General features: G+C 43.4%; 1 protein-coding gene across 1 annotated transcript in view; it reads left to right on the plus strand.

Moving 5' to 3' along the window:
• cdh23 (cadherin-related 23) overlaps window positions 1-17,018 on the plus strand; it is a 317,500-nt gene that overhangs the window by 83,327 nt on the left and 217,155 nt on the right. Inside the window, exons 4-6 of the mRNA XM_080448675.1 lie at window positions 1,551-1,693; window positions 1,948-1,995; window positions 2,807-2,899. Coding sequence (XP_080304801.1) covers window positions 1,551-1,693; window positions 1,948-1,995; window positions 2,807-2,899 — 284 coding nt within the window. The remainder of the gene's footprint in view (window positions 1-1,550; window positions 1,694-1,947; window positions 1,996-2,806; window positions 2,900-17,018) is intronic.

A 17,018-nucleotide genomic window follows, 5' to 3' on the forward strand; every position in this document is an offset into this window, starting at 1 on the left:
ATTAACCCCGTAATCGTGGTTAATGTGTCCGTTGTGGTTCGATAGCATCCATGTCCATTGTATATGGGACTCATCCTCCTCCCATTACGGAACATAACCTGCCCCATTCGCTTTTACTCAGGTCAGTAATGAGTACGATCCCCCTGGGTGGCTGGGGGTCTCGACGCTGTCCTTGGCATCCCTCCGTGTGCCCCCAGCCCTGCCCACACTGACACATCTGTCCAGTGTGGTGGATTAGCCAGGCTGGCTCTGCCCCACCCCTGGGTTTGATTAGCCAGGCTGTCTGGTCTCCATGTCTGTGATGAATGAAGCCCATGAACTGCTGCAGCTCCAATTAAAATCACTCTGCTCTTCTCACCTCTTACCGCCGGTACACTGTGTGTGTGTGTGTGTGTGTGTGTGTGTGTGTGTGTGTGTGTGTGCGCGTCCTCTGTATTGACACACCGCCATGAAGATGCACCCTCTAGATTGTTAGCAGACAATCTAACTATTCTAAAGCATTTTTTATCTTTATTTTTAAAACCTATTCTGTGAAGCACATTGAACTGCACTTGATGTATGAAACGTGCTATATAAATAAACTTTGATTGATTGATCAATCGAGGCATTGTGCTCTATGTCGACAAGCTTCCATCTGACAGACATCCACAGGCAGCTGTACTGTATTAAATATTGGACTCATTATCACCCTGAATATTGCTTGTAGCTAGTTTAACCCAGAGTGTAGAAGAGAGAGTAACGTCATGCTTTCATCTCGCCACAAAGCGGGCTGCTATGCTATGGGCTATAGTTCCAAACATTGGAACTATCTCATTGAGATAGACAGAGCACTTCCGCTTTCCATTCTTACAATGGGAGTCAGCGCTAGTGTCATAACTCTCTTATACGGGCTCTGGTTTAACCTATGTAGTGTATGGCCGATCAGTCACATGTCACATCTGCCCTGCATTTTCAAGAATTTAGTTTCTTTAAGGTTCGACTGTATATGGACTAAAATCCACAGAATGCACAGAAACCTTTGATAAAGATGATACTTTAGCCCGGTGGTTTTCAACCTTTTTCATGCCAAGGACCCCTAATTTTATATACATTTGGCCGCGGACCCCCATCTGCAAATGTTTTGTGCCAGGGACCCACAAGATTTGGATTACAAATTTGCTTTAAAAAATATATAAACTCAAAGATTTGCACACATTTTTTCCAAAATAGCAGATCTACAAGCTCATAGCGCGACACTCGGTGCCGCGCTATGAGCTTGTAGATCTGCTATTTTTGAATAGCCAAAAGCTAACTGGTTAAAATTATTGTGATGCTATGTTAACTAATTTAGCTGGGGACCCCCTGGTACCCCCCAAGGACCACTGGTTGAGAACAACTCCTTTAGCCAATGTGCGTAGATGTTTTTGGTGAAAGTAGCCAGAACCTTAAATGTGTACAGTATGTACGCTGTAGTTAATTTGTCATGACCTATAGCTGTTAGTTCAGATGTGTGCGGGGAAGCTGACAATGCTACATGACCTTTGAACTTTGACCCTCTCTCTGTGTGACAGGTTCATCAGTGACTCAGCTGAAGGCAGACGACCCGGAGAATGAGCCCCTCATATACGGGGTGGTGGGAGAGGAGGCCATGAAGTATTTCGCTGTGAATAGGGAGACTGGAGTGGTCTGGCTCCGACAGAGTCTTGACCGAGAAGTAAGAGCAGGCTACGCTGCACACACACACACACACACACACACACACACACACACACACACACACACACACACACACACACACACACACACACACACACACACACACACACACACACACACACACACACCATTTTGAAACGGGAACGGAAAGTATTTTTGTAAGGGGTTAAGAGTGCATTCTCCACTTTTTTTCTGTCTGTCTCTTTGTCTGGTGTGTTTTGAGTGATTTTTTTGTCTCTTGTCTCTCCATAGTCCAAGTCAGAGATGCAGGTGGAGTTCTCCGTGAGTGACAGCCAAGGGGTAAGAGATCTCCACTGTGATCACAGCTATGTCACCTTCCATCACACCCTGACATCTGGACACAGTGTGGCCGCCAGCACCAAATAGTACACACACTGACCTCCCTCTTTCTTTCTTTCTTAATTTCTTTCTTTCTTTCTTTCTTTCTTTCTCTCTCTTTTTTTCTCTTTCTCCTACTTTTCTTTGTCATTTTTCTCTTTCACATGTACTCATTGTGACAGCTGTCCTTCTCATACTGTTTAGCTCCTGTAAGATACTGACATTCAGCTTAGTCTGCCTCAAGGGTAATGTAATGTACCATACACTAATATTGCCTTGCTATGGCCGAAGGGGTCCGCGATGTTTCACGGGGGTCTGCGATGTTTCGCGGGGGTCCCCCATGTATTTTTATTTTTTATTACATTTTTATTTTTTACTTTTTTTTGGGAAATTTTTATCCCACGATTTTGGTACCCCAAAATAAGCGAGCCCTCGCTAGAGCCCCGTGCGCGGCTAGCGGGCCACAATACAGAACGTCATACAATCAGTTTATAGGTTACTGGTATGAGAAATATGTACAATAGAAAAAGAGAAGAGTTCGGGGGGGGCGGTCACTTTAATTTGTAGTTAGGCACAGGTTTCATTTTTTGTTGTTGTTGAGGCTCTAGAAAAATCAATGAATGATTATGTTTTTTTCTTCTTCTTTGGCCCAAAATGGGGTTAGTGTTGCTAAATTACTATTTTATATTTTTAGTGTTTTTTTTGCAGGGTGCAGGTAGCTGTAATTCTGCACCAGGACTTCACAATGGTATACTGTGTCTGTATGTTCCAGGTGGTGAAAGACACAGTGAACATTCAGATCGGAGATGTGAACGATAATGCGCCAACCTTTCATGGACAGCCTTACACCGTGCACATCGCAGAGGTAAGAACCTATGACACACAGCACAAGCCTTATACGGGTACATTTTTGCACTCTCAGAGTTAAATGAGCCTTCAGGATTTCACTGTGTAATATACCGCATGTTATTGCATCCAGGGCACCTTGTCTTGTATTCATTAAGCAGCAGCCTGCTGTGCAAGACACTTGACGGCACTGCTAGAACACTGCTACCACATTGGACACACAAAGCGTACTTAGTTCTAATATTAGTAATACAGATATTTGAATCATGATTTTGATGCTGCTGTGCTGTGGTGGTTGTTTCTTGTCTTGAGATGAAGGGTTTCTAGAATCTCTTTGGCTTCTCTGTTTTTTATTCTATCCATTCTAAAAAGGTAGTCGGTAATGAACTATAGTTAGTTTTTGTTAATAATGCTTAACGAACTAATAGTAGTACTATACTGTGGGTACAGTAGTTGGTAATAATGAACTAACAGTAGTAGGTATTTCCTAGTAGTTATCTAATATTATTAGGTAATAGTAGGAGGTTATCATCAGATTTCATGGTCATCATCGTTGTGTGGTTCAGACATTCTTTCAGTAAAACAGTGTCTAATGTGCAATTTCGCCAAGAATTGAGGAATTCTCTTGCCATTCATATTTAGAGGGAATGCACTCAGCTTTTGATACGGTAAAGAAAAACGCTCCCTGCTGTTTAGACTCAAATCTTTTCTTCTCTCATCTTCTGTCAGCTTCTCTCACTACTCCGTCCTCTACCTCTCCTCCTCAGCTTTCCATTCTTTCCATCATTCTGCCTCTTCCGTTGCCCTCTCCCCCATCTAATCCTTGATATGAAGTAATTGCCAGAGTAGAGAGGAGCACTTCAAACAGGGGCTGAAATCTATCTCTCTCGCGCACACACACACACACACACACACACACACACACACACACACACACACACACACACACACACACACACACACACACACACAGTTGTTTTTGTGTTTATATTGAACACATACCCTTCCTTCTCCCAGTCTTCACCAAATCTTCAAAGCTACTGGCTGGAGAGATTGGAGAGAAATCTCTCCAATCCATAAAGTCAAAGCAAATAAATGGGAGAAAGAAAGGCTGTTTAGTCTAGGCTGTTTAGTCTGCCTGCCCACCGGGGAAGGTTCTTCTCAGGCCAATGAAACCGCTGCCTGTGTGGGATTCACATATGGTCCACTTAACAGAGAATTTGCAAACAATAGACTTCGGGTGAGCCTCCGGAAAAAGCATAAAATGCAACCGTTTTCCACCTTCCTTCACTCTTATACAGTGTATTGTTGAGTTTCCTGGTAGCATATCACTCTGAAAAGATTTCGTTTCTGCGTCTTCAGTGTCTTCCGCTTAGTTTGGTTGAGGTTTTGACATCTCTATAAATAATTGTGCTTCAAATGCTGATTCATTCCTCTCAGTAAGCATGCACTAATATGCAAACAAATATGCCTGCGATGTTTGTGAATACAACGTGAGGGAGATTTGCAAGGGGCATGCTTTTGATATAATAAATCAACCTTATTTTTTATCTTACTTGATAAATGAGGCCCGGTAAATGTCTATACAGAATGCATGTTGTGTTGATAATAAGCCCAAGGTGTGTGTACTGAGAACCGCTCGTTGAAGCCATATGCCTTCTAAAGCCTTGGGGAGTTCTGGGGAAAGACAGAGACTTCTTTCTGAGAGTCAGTTCCTTCCTTGTTGCATCCTCTCCACCCCCCCCCCCCAACCCCCCCTTCCTTGTGGCATCCTGCCCCCACCTCACGCACACACAAACACAAACACACAAACATCCTTCCTCTATCTCATCTTTTATCTCCATAACTTTCTATCGCTGCTCTCCTATGCGCCTCATTGCCTCAGTGACCTCCGCTGACCTGTGGCAAGGCAGAGCAAACACACTGTGACATCACTTCCATCAAGCTGTCACTCGCTGGACGTGCCACAGTTAACTGGCCAATCAGGGACCACGGTACCATCAGCGTTATGAGGCACTACTGCTGAACTTTAATGTGGTAAAAAAAAAAAAAAAAAGGGTGAAATACCTCTGACAGGAAGAGGGAGAGAGAGATTGACAAAGTGACAGGGAGAGGACGAGACAGACAGCGAGAGACTTGGAGAGAGAGAAAAGGGTGAGATAAGCAATAAATGCAATATTGACAGAAAGGAATGGTTGAGATGGGGTTAAACACTTAAACCCTATATATTTATACTTAGTTGACGGGGGTCCACCAGGGCATTATACTAGGTCCACTCCTCTTTTCCCTCGACACCAAATCTCTTCGACGAAAATAGTCAACCTACAAGCTCACAACGTGCTGTGAGCTTGAAGCTTGGCTAATTTTCGTTGAATGTTCCAACTATCCTTCTCCGTTCTCTACACTGGCTCCCCGTAGCGGCTGGCATCCAGTTTAAAACCCTGGTGCTAGCCTATAGGGCAGTGAAAGGAACAGCTCCTTCTTACCTCCGGGCTATGGTCGAGGCTTACACCCCTGCCCGACCACTTCGGTCTGCCGCCTCGGGGTGACTGGTTGCCTCGTCGCTCAGTGGTCCTTCTGGCCGATCTACACGGTCTCAGCTTTTTTCTGTTCTGGCCCCACAGTGGTGGAATGAACTCCCCACTGATGTCAGGACAGCAGAGTCACTGCCCATCTTTCGCCGCAGGCTGAAAACCCACCTCTTCAGGAAACACTACCCTTCCTTTTCGCCTTGCCTACTTGTTGTTAACTAGTTGTACGTGCTCTTGTTTTATTGTTTTATTGGATCTTGTTTATTCGATACACTTATTTGTTTTAGCTCTTGCTCATTTGATTTTGTCTCATCTGTTTAAGAAAGTAGGTAGCTGATATATTGCACTTTTACCTTAGCGCTAGGTATACTCTTAGTTGCTTGTTTTAGAAGAGAATGCACTTAAGACTTCTGGTGATTAGTAGTTTCGTTCCCCAACTATGTTGAATGCACTTATTGTAAGTTGCTTTGGATAAAAGCGTCTGCTAAATGACTGTAATGTAATGTAAAATGTTCACCCCCCCAAAACAGGGACGCTAGGGTTCATGTGATTAAGTAGGTATGGGTGAATACTCTGTGTGTTGTGGTTGTGGATTGGCCAGAAGCCCTATAGAAAGCTAATGAAGCCATGTGAACGGGTGAGGTTATGTGCGCGCCGGGGAGGGAGCGGGCAGAACGGGTGTGTAATGGCGGGGTTTTAATTTGTGACGGCCATAAAGCGGGTGAAGAGGAGCAGGTGGGCTGCTAGCATTCCCACCGTCGGTGCTAACGAGCGGACCAGATTTACAGCATGCCAAACCGTCAGACAGTGTGGCACAGGCTGGATACAAAGAGCCACAACTATCACCTAAAATAATGTTTCATTAAAAAACGACAGACGGGCCACTACAGCCCAAATTGATAATTTTGTGGCATGCCAGGCATGGCAGTGAGAATCTACAGTAGAACACATTGATAACATGTTTTCCAGTGGTGTAAAGTAACTAAGTACATTTATTCAAGTACTGTACTTAATTTTGAGGTGCTTTTACTTTACCGGATCCAATTTTCTATACTTTTACTTCTACTCCACTGCATCTCAGAGGCAAATATTGTATTTTTACTCCACTACAATTATTTTTTAGTTACTAGTTACGTTGCAGATATAAATGATTACATTATAAAACATACATTAACCACTTTAGCCTTATTTTACACTTAGGCTATTTGAAAATAGCCGATCTACAAGCTCACAACGCGTCGCGTCGCGACGCATTGTGAGCTTGTAGATCTGCTATTTGCAAACATTTTAGTACTTTTACTTTTGGTACTTTAAGTACATTTTGATACCAATACTTTTGTACTTTTACTCAAGTAAACTTTTGATTCCGGACTTTTAGTTGTAACAGAGTACTTCTACATTACAGTATTGATACTTTTACTTAAGTAAAACATTTGAGTTCTTTTTCCACCACTGATGTTTTCCTACATTTCTATGTATATGGCTGTGCGCTATATTATACAGTACTGTGCACTTTAGTAAGCATCTACTGTGCAAGCTACTCAAGTGCTCATCATTCATCATCAGCAGCAGCCATAGAAATGTGTGTTGAAAATGTGTCTAATTTCTAGACCCCTCGATCCAGCTACGTGTCCAGGGCCCTCCGGGAGCACGACCTCTGCCTTCCTGCCTCAAGGAATTTTCCTCCAGGCGCGTGGAGGGCTGTATAGTGACCCAGGGATTGTGCGTATACTGTACAAATGATTAACCCATTAAGACCAGGGACGCATCTGTGTCATTTTTAGATTTTAGCTAAAAAGCATTATTTTACACATTGGCTATTTTTGAAAAATCGTGAAAATGTGTGCAAATCTTTGAATATATATTATAAAGATAACATTTTTTAACTAAAATCTTTGCTTCTGGGGGTCCCTGGAACAAAATGTTTTGAGATGGGGGTCCGCGGCCAAATTCATATCGTTTTGGGGGTCCTTGACATGAAAAAGTTTGAGCACCACTGATATAGAAACATACGTTATTCAGAATACTGTTGGGATTTAGAAGACATTTGTAGAATCGGCTTCAGGTCTTAAAGGATTAAATGGTTAAAAAACATGTATATCCTTAGAGAACCACATTGTGTCCCCAACTCCTACTGCCTACAGCCTATATAAACTGACCTGACCCCCCACTCTCTCCCACGGCGAGCTGGTCACTGTGTCAGTAATGCGTCTGCCACTGTGCCAACTGACACTAATGACTTCTCTGACTGCGCCCAGCCTGTGCTTACACCCCGCTGTTTAATACACCTCCTCCTGACTGGAAAAACACACTTCTCTCTTTTTTTATTTCTCTAACTGACTCTAAACTTTCCCATTCTTTTCTTTCTCACGCTCTCTGGCCTACTGTACCCTTCCAAAGAACTCTTTCTTTTCTCCAGTATCTCTCACACAGACACCGACACACTCACAAAACACACACATCCTGTCTCCCTCATCATTACCTCATCGTACTGTACAACCATCCGTCTCTCGTATTATTTTAGTGCTATAGCCACCACCCGTGCTTACAGTAGCTTGCCCTTAACATTCTTACCCACAGCAGCCACTGCGAATGTGTTTGCCGTATGTGGAACTGTTCCAGCAGAGCCTCTTAGAATTTTAAATTCCACTCTTTCTCCCCCTTATCACTAATGTTCATATTCATCCACACCCCTATTTGGATCCCTCCTTCGATAAAGCAGTAATGATGCCAAGTCGATATAGCATAGTCAACTTCAGACCCCTCTCGGGACCGAAGCGCATAGATGGATTTAATATATCGGCAAACAGGCAGTCAGACAAGCAAACTCCCGGTGATAGATTGCCAAACTTTGAGCGTATCTGTTTACTGTCTCCACATTCTGTCAGACAGGCGGGTAAATCCCTCCTCCTCACCCTCTATTTTCTATCAGCCATATGTCTCACTGTCCCGCTCTGACCTAAGCTCTGATGAGCTACTGCTCGCATTACATGGCACACGGCTGCCCAAAGTGAGGACCATCCTCCTAGTATTTGCCAATGCTCTGTAGTGGTAGGTAGGTAGGTAGGTAGGGTGGTGAGACCATCGCCATGGTTACAGGGCTGCCCAGCTGTGGGATGGCCCGCGAGCTATTGGACGAACTGCCTCCCGGGTTGCCAGATCATGTGCGCATATCCCCCCACGGATGTGTCGACCGGGTTGGACTAGTGTGTAGAAACTGGATGAACACATACTGTAGAAAGAATATTTGGTCCCACAAAGTAAATGAAACCTAAAAGTTATTGCAAAAGTAGTTTTTGAAATGAAAAGGAGCAACACCTTAAAAAAACGGACGTTCACTTAAACCCTACTTTGTTGTGACGTGTCACGCAAAAATAGCTAAAACGTGCCATGGTGTGAGCTTGTTATCTGGTACTTTTGCAGTATCTTTTAACGACGACATAGCAGTGACGTACTTGACGTCACTGCTATGACGTGTATTCACTCTGGGTGAGCTAGGTAAAACCACAGTCTTTTATGGTTATCCACTAAGCCGGTCCATGTGGGGTTATGTTAGCCTGGCATTGCCAGACTGATGACGTGGATTCACTCACACGTTCCTCCACGGTATCAGTCTGGACTTCGGCCCATAGGCAGAGAGTATGAAAAATCAGAAAATGACCGGGCCAATCTATGACTGCCTTTCAACTGCTGTCCGTACAACAGTGAAAAGCAGCCCCTAATTGGCCCGGTCATTTTATGATTTCTCATACTCTCTGCCATGGGCCGAAGTCCAGACTGATACCGTGGAGGAACGTGTGAGTGAATCCACATCATCAGTCTGGCAATGGCAGGCTAGGGTTAAGTGCCTTGCTCAACAGCACCTCAACGATGCAGTATAGTTGCTGAGAAAGTTACGGCACTGTATAACTCACACTCCAGCCAGCATAGACAGACAGTTGAATTGAGGATCTCAAAACCAGTGACCTTCAACTCACAAGCCTCCCTCTGCGCACATACTCTCCCAAAACAACATTGAGTCGAAAGAAGTACATTTGGCAGAATCTCTGACACACACACACACACACACACACACACACACACACACACACACACACACACACACACACAGACATTTGTACTCATATTTGCACTCACATTTCATCTTATCGGCAGGGAGAGTTTTTGAGAGGTCCTATTACTGTGCGCCTGTGAATGAGCTGTGAAACTGCTCTTGATGTTGACTCTGGCAACAAAACGGGGGCACCTGCTGTTTGATGGGCCCTCCGCCGCTGTCAGGTAGAACAAAGATGAATCTGTTACAATATATTCTTTTCTTCTTCCACCCTTTGTTCACTTATGAAAGCCCAATTTCAATCCGTAATCTTTTATAGTTCCCTGGCTCGTATCCTGACAGGTTATGGCATCCCCAAGTAATTTGTTTACTGCCGGTGCCGGAGACAAATATTTCTACACCCAGACTGTACAACCTTTTGCAGTCGGAGAATTTAAAAACAACGCGTTTCCCATTTGTGTTGAACGTAAATCATTTTATTAAAGACATTTGTTTGACTTACAATAAATGATGTTGCATGTTGTGCACAAGCCCTCAAATGAACACACGCACACACACACACGCACTACTGTATACTGTACACACACACACACACACACACACACTCACACTCACACACACACACACACACACACACACACACACACACACACACACACACACACACACCCACACCCACACCCACACACACACACACACACACGCCCAATACCATCTCCTATAAGTTGGATTTAGCCCATAATGATTTCAGTATCATCCATCCAGGTCTGTCCTGTTCAGTGTAATTGAATCCAGTGGTTAGCGATCTCAGTGGTGGCTGCTTGACAGCTGCAGTCCTCAGGAGAGAACTCCGCCTGACACTAAGACCCTGCGCCATATAGTGAAGGATGGAGGGATTTAGGGAGAAAGAGAGGGAGAATGAGGAGAGGAGAGAGGTGGGAATGAGGGAGGGAGTCAATATTTCATTCACCTCTGGCCTCGCTGGTGAAAGTTTTGTGTGTACACATTTTGTGCTAACAAATACGTACACGCCTTTTTATGTTTTTTGTGCAGTTTTCCCATAGTGAAAAACCTCTTCATCATGTGGATACATTGATTTGTTTTCCTCCTCCATATTTCTGTCCTTCTTCAAAGGTTAATTCAAATATTGTACAAGTTAAATATGTACAGTAGTTGCATTACTGATTGTTCAGTACAACGGAATCTAGGCTGAAGTCGAAGCACAATTTTATCATAATAATAATACCTCAGATTTTAATAGCACTTTCATTAGTACTCAAGGTGCTTAATGAAGAAGACCAGTACTTGAGCTAGTTTTCATGCAATTCTGCTGAATATGCAGTATGAATGCGTACACAGCTAAAGCCAGAGTGTAAATCTATCCGTACTCTGTAAGGGTCAATTTTTATACATTCAGAGTTAAAGCAATACTCCAGATTTGACTGCGTATGCAGTAATGGTTTTGTAGGTGTCTGCCTCCGTGTACAGTGTCTGACAGCATTGATTAAAGCTCATTATGTGATCTTCCTATCAACTAATTAATGTAATCACTAGGCTAGTTTCTGCGATGTTTGTACATACGGCCAGCGTATATCTGGCCTGGGAGGACCGTTTACCAGCTGTCTGCATGCATACTTTTACTTCCAATTATGAATTTAAGTGTTGGTGTTTGTTTTGTGTATGTGTTCAGAGCATATGTGTGTGTGCACGTATATACGTGTATATTTTATACATGGGTGCAGTTGGCGGCAACACAGAAATTCTATCATAAAAACAGTGCATGCGGTGATCAGCATCCAAGACAGATCCCGGTGCAGTCCTTAAGTAAGCCTCTCGGGCCAAATGGCTTTTTAAGTGAGTTGTCAGGGATGAAGTCTGGCTGCAGAACAGTTTTTTTCACACCACACATCCTTTCCAGCCCAGGGGTTAGAGCAACAAACTCTGCCTGGGCATCACGTAGGCTGCCAATCGTGAAGGTAAATCACCTCCACTTCCTCTCTTTATCTGTCTGTCGTTTACTTTATCCCGCCGAGCATGAAGAGCACCTTGATTCGCGTGCTGCGGCGGCGGAGGGATGGTTGGAGATTCATTCTGTCGGGAGGAGGCAGGCTTGTGATTTCTTATTTTTTTGTGTGAGTGACCATTCGAGAGTGTACTGTATTTACAGGAGAGCAAGCGAACTGGAGGAACGAAAGGGGGGGTGAGCTGGAGAGATGGAGCAGGCAGAGGGAAAGATTGAGTGAAAGGGGGGAAGATTGGAGAGAGAGAGAGAGAGAGAGAGAGACATGGCTTGCGCTCCCAAAAGCCATTAAAGTTTGATTCACCCACTCCTCAGTCTTTGAATAAATCAATGCCCCCCCTCCCCCGTCTCTCCTCCTGTTCTCCATACCTTCTTTCTTCTGTCTCTCTCTCCCACTCACTCCAAAAACCGCTTGGCGAATTCTCAATTCTGACAAGGTTTTGCTAACATGGCAGGCCATCGTGCGTCTTGTCAATCTCGGCAAGGTTTGTAGTTAGCTGTTTGTGGGACTCTGTCACTGTGTGTGTGCGTGTGAGTGCGTGTGCGTGTGTGCGTGTATAGCGTGTGTGGGCACGCACGCGCATGTGTGACTGGCATTTTACAGTAACTACAGTATGATAGGAGGAATGGTGTCCAGTGTTTCAGGGGGAAAAAAAGAAAAGAGAAGCAGATTGTTGTAAAATGTGCTCAGCAGTGCAACAAGCACCGCATGAACCTCAGCAGGGCTCCATTTGGCATTATGCAAATCGCTACCTCTCCGATTCCGTGTCTCTCCACCTCTGTTTTTCTCCATGACTACCGCCCTCATTCCTCTCGATGTTTTCTCCTCATCGTTCCACCGAGCGCGGCTAGATTTGCCTTAAACCATCGAGACCGGGAACGCATCTCTGTCATTTTTAGATTTCTTTGGCTATTCAAAAATAGCAGATCTACAAACTCATAGCACGGCACCGCGCTATGAGCTTGTAGATCTGCAATTTTTTTGAAAAATCATGACATTCTTTGCAAATCTTTGAACATATATATTTTTTAAAGCTAACATTTTAACTCAAATCTTCGCTTCTGGGGGATTCTACAAATCTCTTCTCCTAACAGCTTTTTGAAAAAACTTAAGTTGCTGTAATCAGTGGTTCTCAAACTTTTTTCATGTCCCCAAAATGATATGTATATGGCCGCGGACCCCAATCTCAAAATGTTATTCCAGGGACCCCCCAGAAGCAAAGATTTGAGTTGCAAATGTTCGCTTAAAAAAATATATATATTCAAAGATTTGCACACATTTTCAAGATTTTTCAAAAATAGCAGATCTACAAGCTTGTAGATCTGCTATTTTTGAATAGCCAAAGTATAAAATAATGATTAAAGTGGTTACACTGATGCGTTTCCGGTTTGAATGGGTTAATAGAGCTTTATAGCCTTTCCAATTTGCTCATATCTGTTTTGGCTGTCACTTCCACCACAGAGAAGGAAAAATGAGGGGGGTGAGTGTGCGTGAGTGTGTGTCTACACCAGCGCTAAAATTATTATTATTATTTATTTTTTTTAAGCACAGGATAAAAATATACATTTCCGTTCAAATATATGGGTTGCTAAAAAAAAATCAAAAACAAACAGACCTATACATACAGGTGCGTCAATTGTTACAGGTATAATGCATAGTTTTCTATGCATTTCGGGTTTTTGGGGGGGTTTGACCCCCAAATTTTTCCGGCCGCGCGGCTTTGCCGCACGCCCAGGATAGGTGTCTGCCACTGGACATACACACAACACAAAATAAACTGGTACAGTGAAAAGAATATGATGTCAAAATGTACATTTTCTTGTGTGTTACAAAATCAAAAAATCCAAAATAGGACCGTCATTTTTATGGCGGCCCCTTGGACTTTTGGTATTTTGCTGAGTGGCCCCTGAGCCATCTTAAGTTGAGTAGCCCTGCTCTACACCCACGATCAACTTTGTTCTTCTGTTTTACTGCAAAGTTGCTTTGATTTGTTTATTGTTAGCAAGCGCGTCCAGTCTTTGTTATGAGGTCCCATAGAAAGAGTAAGCTAATTACAGTAAAATAGTATGAGCCTAATCTTATGTATACATTTGACTTAATTCCACGACCCGTTCGGTGTGTTTCTTTTGTTTGCTGTTTGTTATCGTCGTCGTTGATTGGCTAGGACTGCTGACGTGGCGCAGTCGAACGTGGTGTGTGTGCGTGAGTGCGTGCGTGCGTGAGACGCAGTTCCGATCTGTGATTGGCTAGGACTGTTCACGTGGCGGACGTGACGTAGCGGACATGCAACTAAGCGTGCGTCGGTCCGGGCGAAAACACGGTGCACCAAAAAGTAGTTCCTCCCCAATTTAGCAGCAGTTGGTGGGTAGGAACCAAAAAAACGTTTGTTAATCGTGCGTCGGTAATAAATGTCCGGGGCGCAGACTACAGCAGTCTACACTGAAATCTCGGAATGATAGAACAGCAGCATGAAAACAAATAGCACGACGACAGCTATGACAACGCAAAGGACTAATTGGTGCACGATAGAAACCATAGAAATAAAGTAATTTCTTGGGTGAACTATTCCTTTAGCACTGTACACAGTGCTGAAAGTGCGTTGTCATTAAAATCTCTTTTTTTGCTTTAGGTTTTCAGCTCACATACATTCCAAACGAACAACACTTAAAAACTCTGTCTAATTAAGGTGAAGAACAGATGTTCAAGCTTTCAGTCACCGCCCATCTTTGTCAAACTTTGGCAACAGTGAATACATTTCTAACATGTCATTCTAGTCTGTCAGCTGTTCAGAGGCTGTGTCTTGTCTCTGTCAGTTTATGTGGGAGAGGGAAGCCAGCAGTTGTCTTTCTTTCTTAAGAAATACACCCGGTGCTTTTAACAGTGGCCATGGAATAAGATGCAGGGGTGTAATGTTATGCGTTTTCCTAAAAATAAAAAGAACCATTGCAGATTCAAAATGTTTTTATTTATTGACACACAACATATTCAATATATAATTGTTTATTGGACTCCAATTGGATTACACTTTCAGCCTATATGGTGACCTTATTTTGGGCATGTCATAGGCAGGAAAAAATAAATCCAAAGTATATAGGGCTTAAGAAGTGGTTAATGGTACATTTACATTTACTATATCGCTTTACAATGTCCAATAGTTAGTTAGTTAGTTAAAGTTTATTTCGGTCAACTCATAAACCATACACACATATGGCATTTCGTACAATAAAAGACAAAACAATGAAAAACAAAAACAAAGCAGCCTTTCTCAGACACTTCCACACACAGCCAGGAGGAGGCCGGGGATTCAAGCCGGGGATCGAACCGGGAACCTTTGCGATTCCAAGACAGCCGCTCTACTTCCTGAGCCACTGCCGCCCTGTGGCTCAGGAGCCGTGTCTGTTATCTCCACCCTGTCTGTGTTATCCCCACCACCCCAAGACCTCTGGCAAAGCATTGATACTGTACAGCTGTCTCTTCCAAAGACCCTCCCCAGTCTCCCGAACAAAAAAAATCCATCCCCCCCCATCCCTGGCGTCCTTAACACAAGTTCTTTGATGTATAATTGAGTCGTGCCTCCCCCCACCGCCCCGTTCTCTCCCTTGCGCTTCCTTTGGACCTGCTTAAAGAAAGGGTTGCTTAAAAGTTCAAAAGGGAGGGAAATTGAGATGTCACTTATCGGAGAGTTTCAAGCTGGAGATGGGGCTCTATTGGGTTAGGGTTAGTTAAGGTTAAGGTGAGGGACAGTTAACAGCTGTTGCTGAGGCAAACCCCAGGTAAATCTCTTGCCACTGAAAGTCAACAAAAACTTCATAAAACCAGGGAAGAAGAGACAAAGAGATTGGCAGTCCCAAACTAATTCTAAGCGTTCCTTAATCCATAATAGCAGATATACAAGCTCATAGCGCGGCACCGAGTGCCGCCCTATGAGCTTGTAGATCTGCTATTTTTGAAAAATCGTGCAAATGTGTGCAAATCTTTGAATATATATGTATATTTAAAGACATTTTAACTCAAATCGTTGCTTCTGGGGGTCCCTGGAACTAAATATTTCGAGATGGGGGTCCGCGGCCAAATACATATAATGTTGGGAGTCCTTGACATAGAAACATATGTTTTTCAGAATACTGTTGGGATTTAGAAGACATTTTGTAGAATCGGCTTCAGGTCTTAATGGGTTAACGTCATGTCTCGTCTTCATCATCAAGATGTGTCATGATTTGACAGGGAAACAGTTTTACCAGGCTAATTAAGATAAGGAAAGTGATGTGAGAGGAGCCGAAGTGATGGCTAATGGAGAGCACAGAGAACAGGGATTTGGTGTGTTTGAAGGAAATGCCTTAAGGCTAGTGTTGTGTGCTGGTGGCAGTGTTGTGGGTAATGCGTTACCTTTTGAGTTGACTAATAAAGGGCATATCTCTCTTCTCAATGAATACTCAATTTAAATTGAGTATTCATGGAGAAGAGAGGCCCTATAAGATATATTACGTTGTGTAGTTATGGTATGTAGCTTAACCTGTCTTCCCATCAAAGAATAAGCCTGTTTGTAGCTACTTTTGCACGTTATATTGTTACAATTATTACAACTTGCAATGTTATGTGGAATTATTTTACCTCAACAGTAGGACTAGATATGGGATAGACACATGCAGTACTACCATATTTACCACAAATACTTTTTTCTGTCTCGCTAAGTCCTGATAACGCCCCCCCCCCCCCACACACATTTTTTGAGGACTCAGCCAGATGTGCCTTAGTGTAATTTGCATAGTGATTTAATGTTTGTGCTTTCCTGCTTGTACCCCTATTTTGACAAAGGACTCTGATACTCTGATTGCTTATATGTATTCAAGGACTCTGATGTGTATAATGAATTTAGCTGCGTATGAATTTGCATTGTGATTGCACTTTTGGTTGGAAGTTGTTTGGAAGTTGTGTATTTCTACACGGACAGGGGAAGTCGTCTTACCTACGGACACTATAAATGGGACACTTCCGTTGCCCACATTATACAACGCTGATGAAGGCTGGATGCCTAAACGAGTACGTTGTGCTGTCTGCTCTGCAGCCTACCATGCCAATTTATAGATCCTATATTCAATTTCCCTAGTGGTTGGACTTCCGGGTTATCTGCAAAGGGGCGGAGTTTGGGTGTTATCATTTCCATCTTATTCTTTGTGCTAATCTTTGTCTCTGCTACGTTGTAGCTATGTTCTAGCCAGGGGTGCAATGCTCACTGGACGGCCTTGCACGCCGTGCCGGAACCTATTTGACCAGGAGCACACGCAGGCACACGCATAGATTTAAAACGCACCTCAACAAAGTTTTCAAAGGCTCCCGACTTACACCTAGCAAATTAACATAGGAATAAGCCTAGATGCATATCAATTGTCCATTGTGTGACTTGCAGTGTAGGTGTTAAGCGACGTGCGCGTCACGTCATTGAAATAGAGTGCAAGAACATACCAAATGAGCATTGCATGCCTGGTTCTAGCAGACCACGTGTCCAATTTCCTAAAAAAGTTTGCAAATATT

The sequence above is a fragment of the Gymnoscopelus braueri genome, assembly GCF_963280865.1.
Source record: "Gymnoscopelus braueri genome assembly, chromosome: 14".
Taxonomy (NCBI): domain Eukaryota; kingdom Metazoa; phylum Chordata; class Actinopteri; order Myctophiformes; family Myctophidae; genus Gymnoscopelus; species Gymnoscopelus braueri.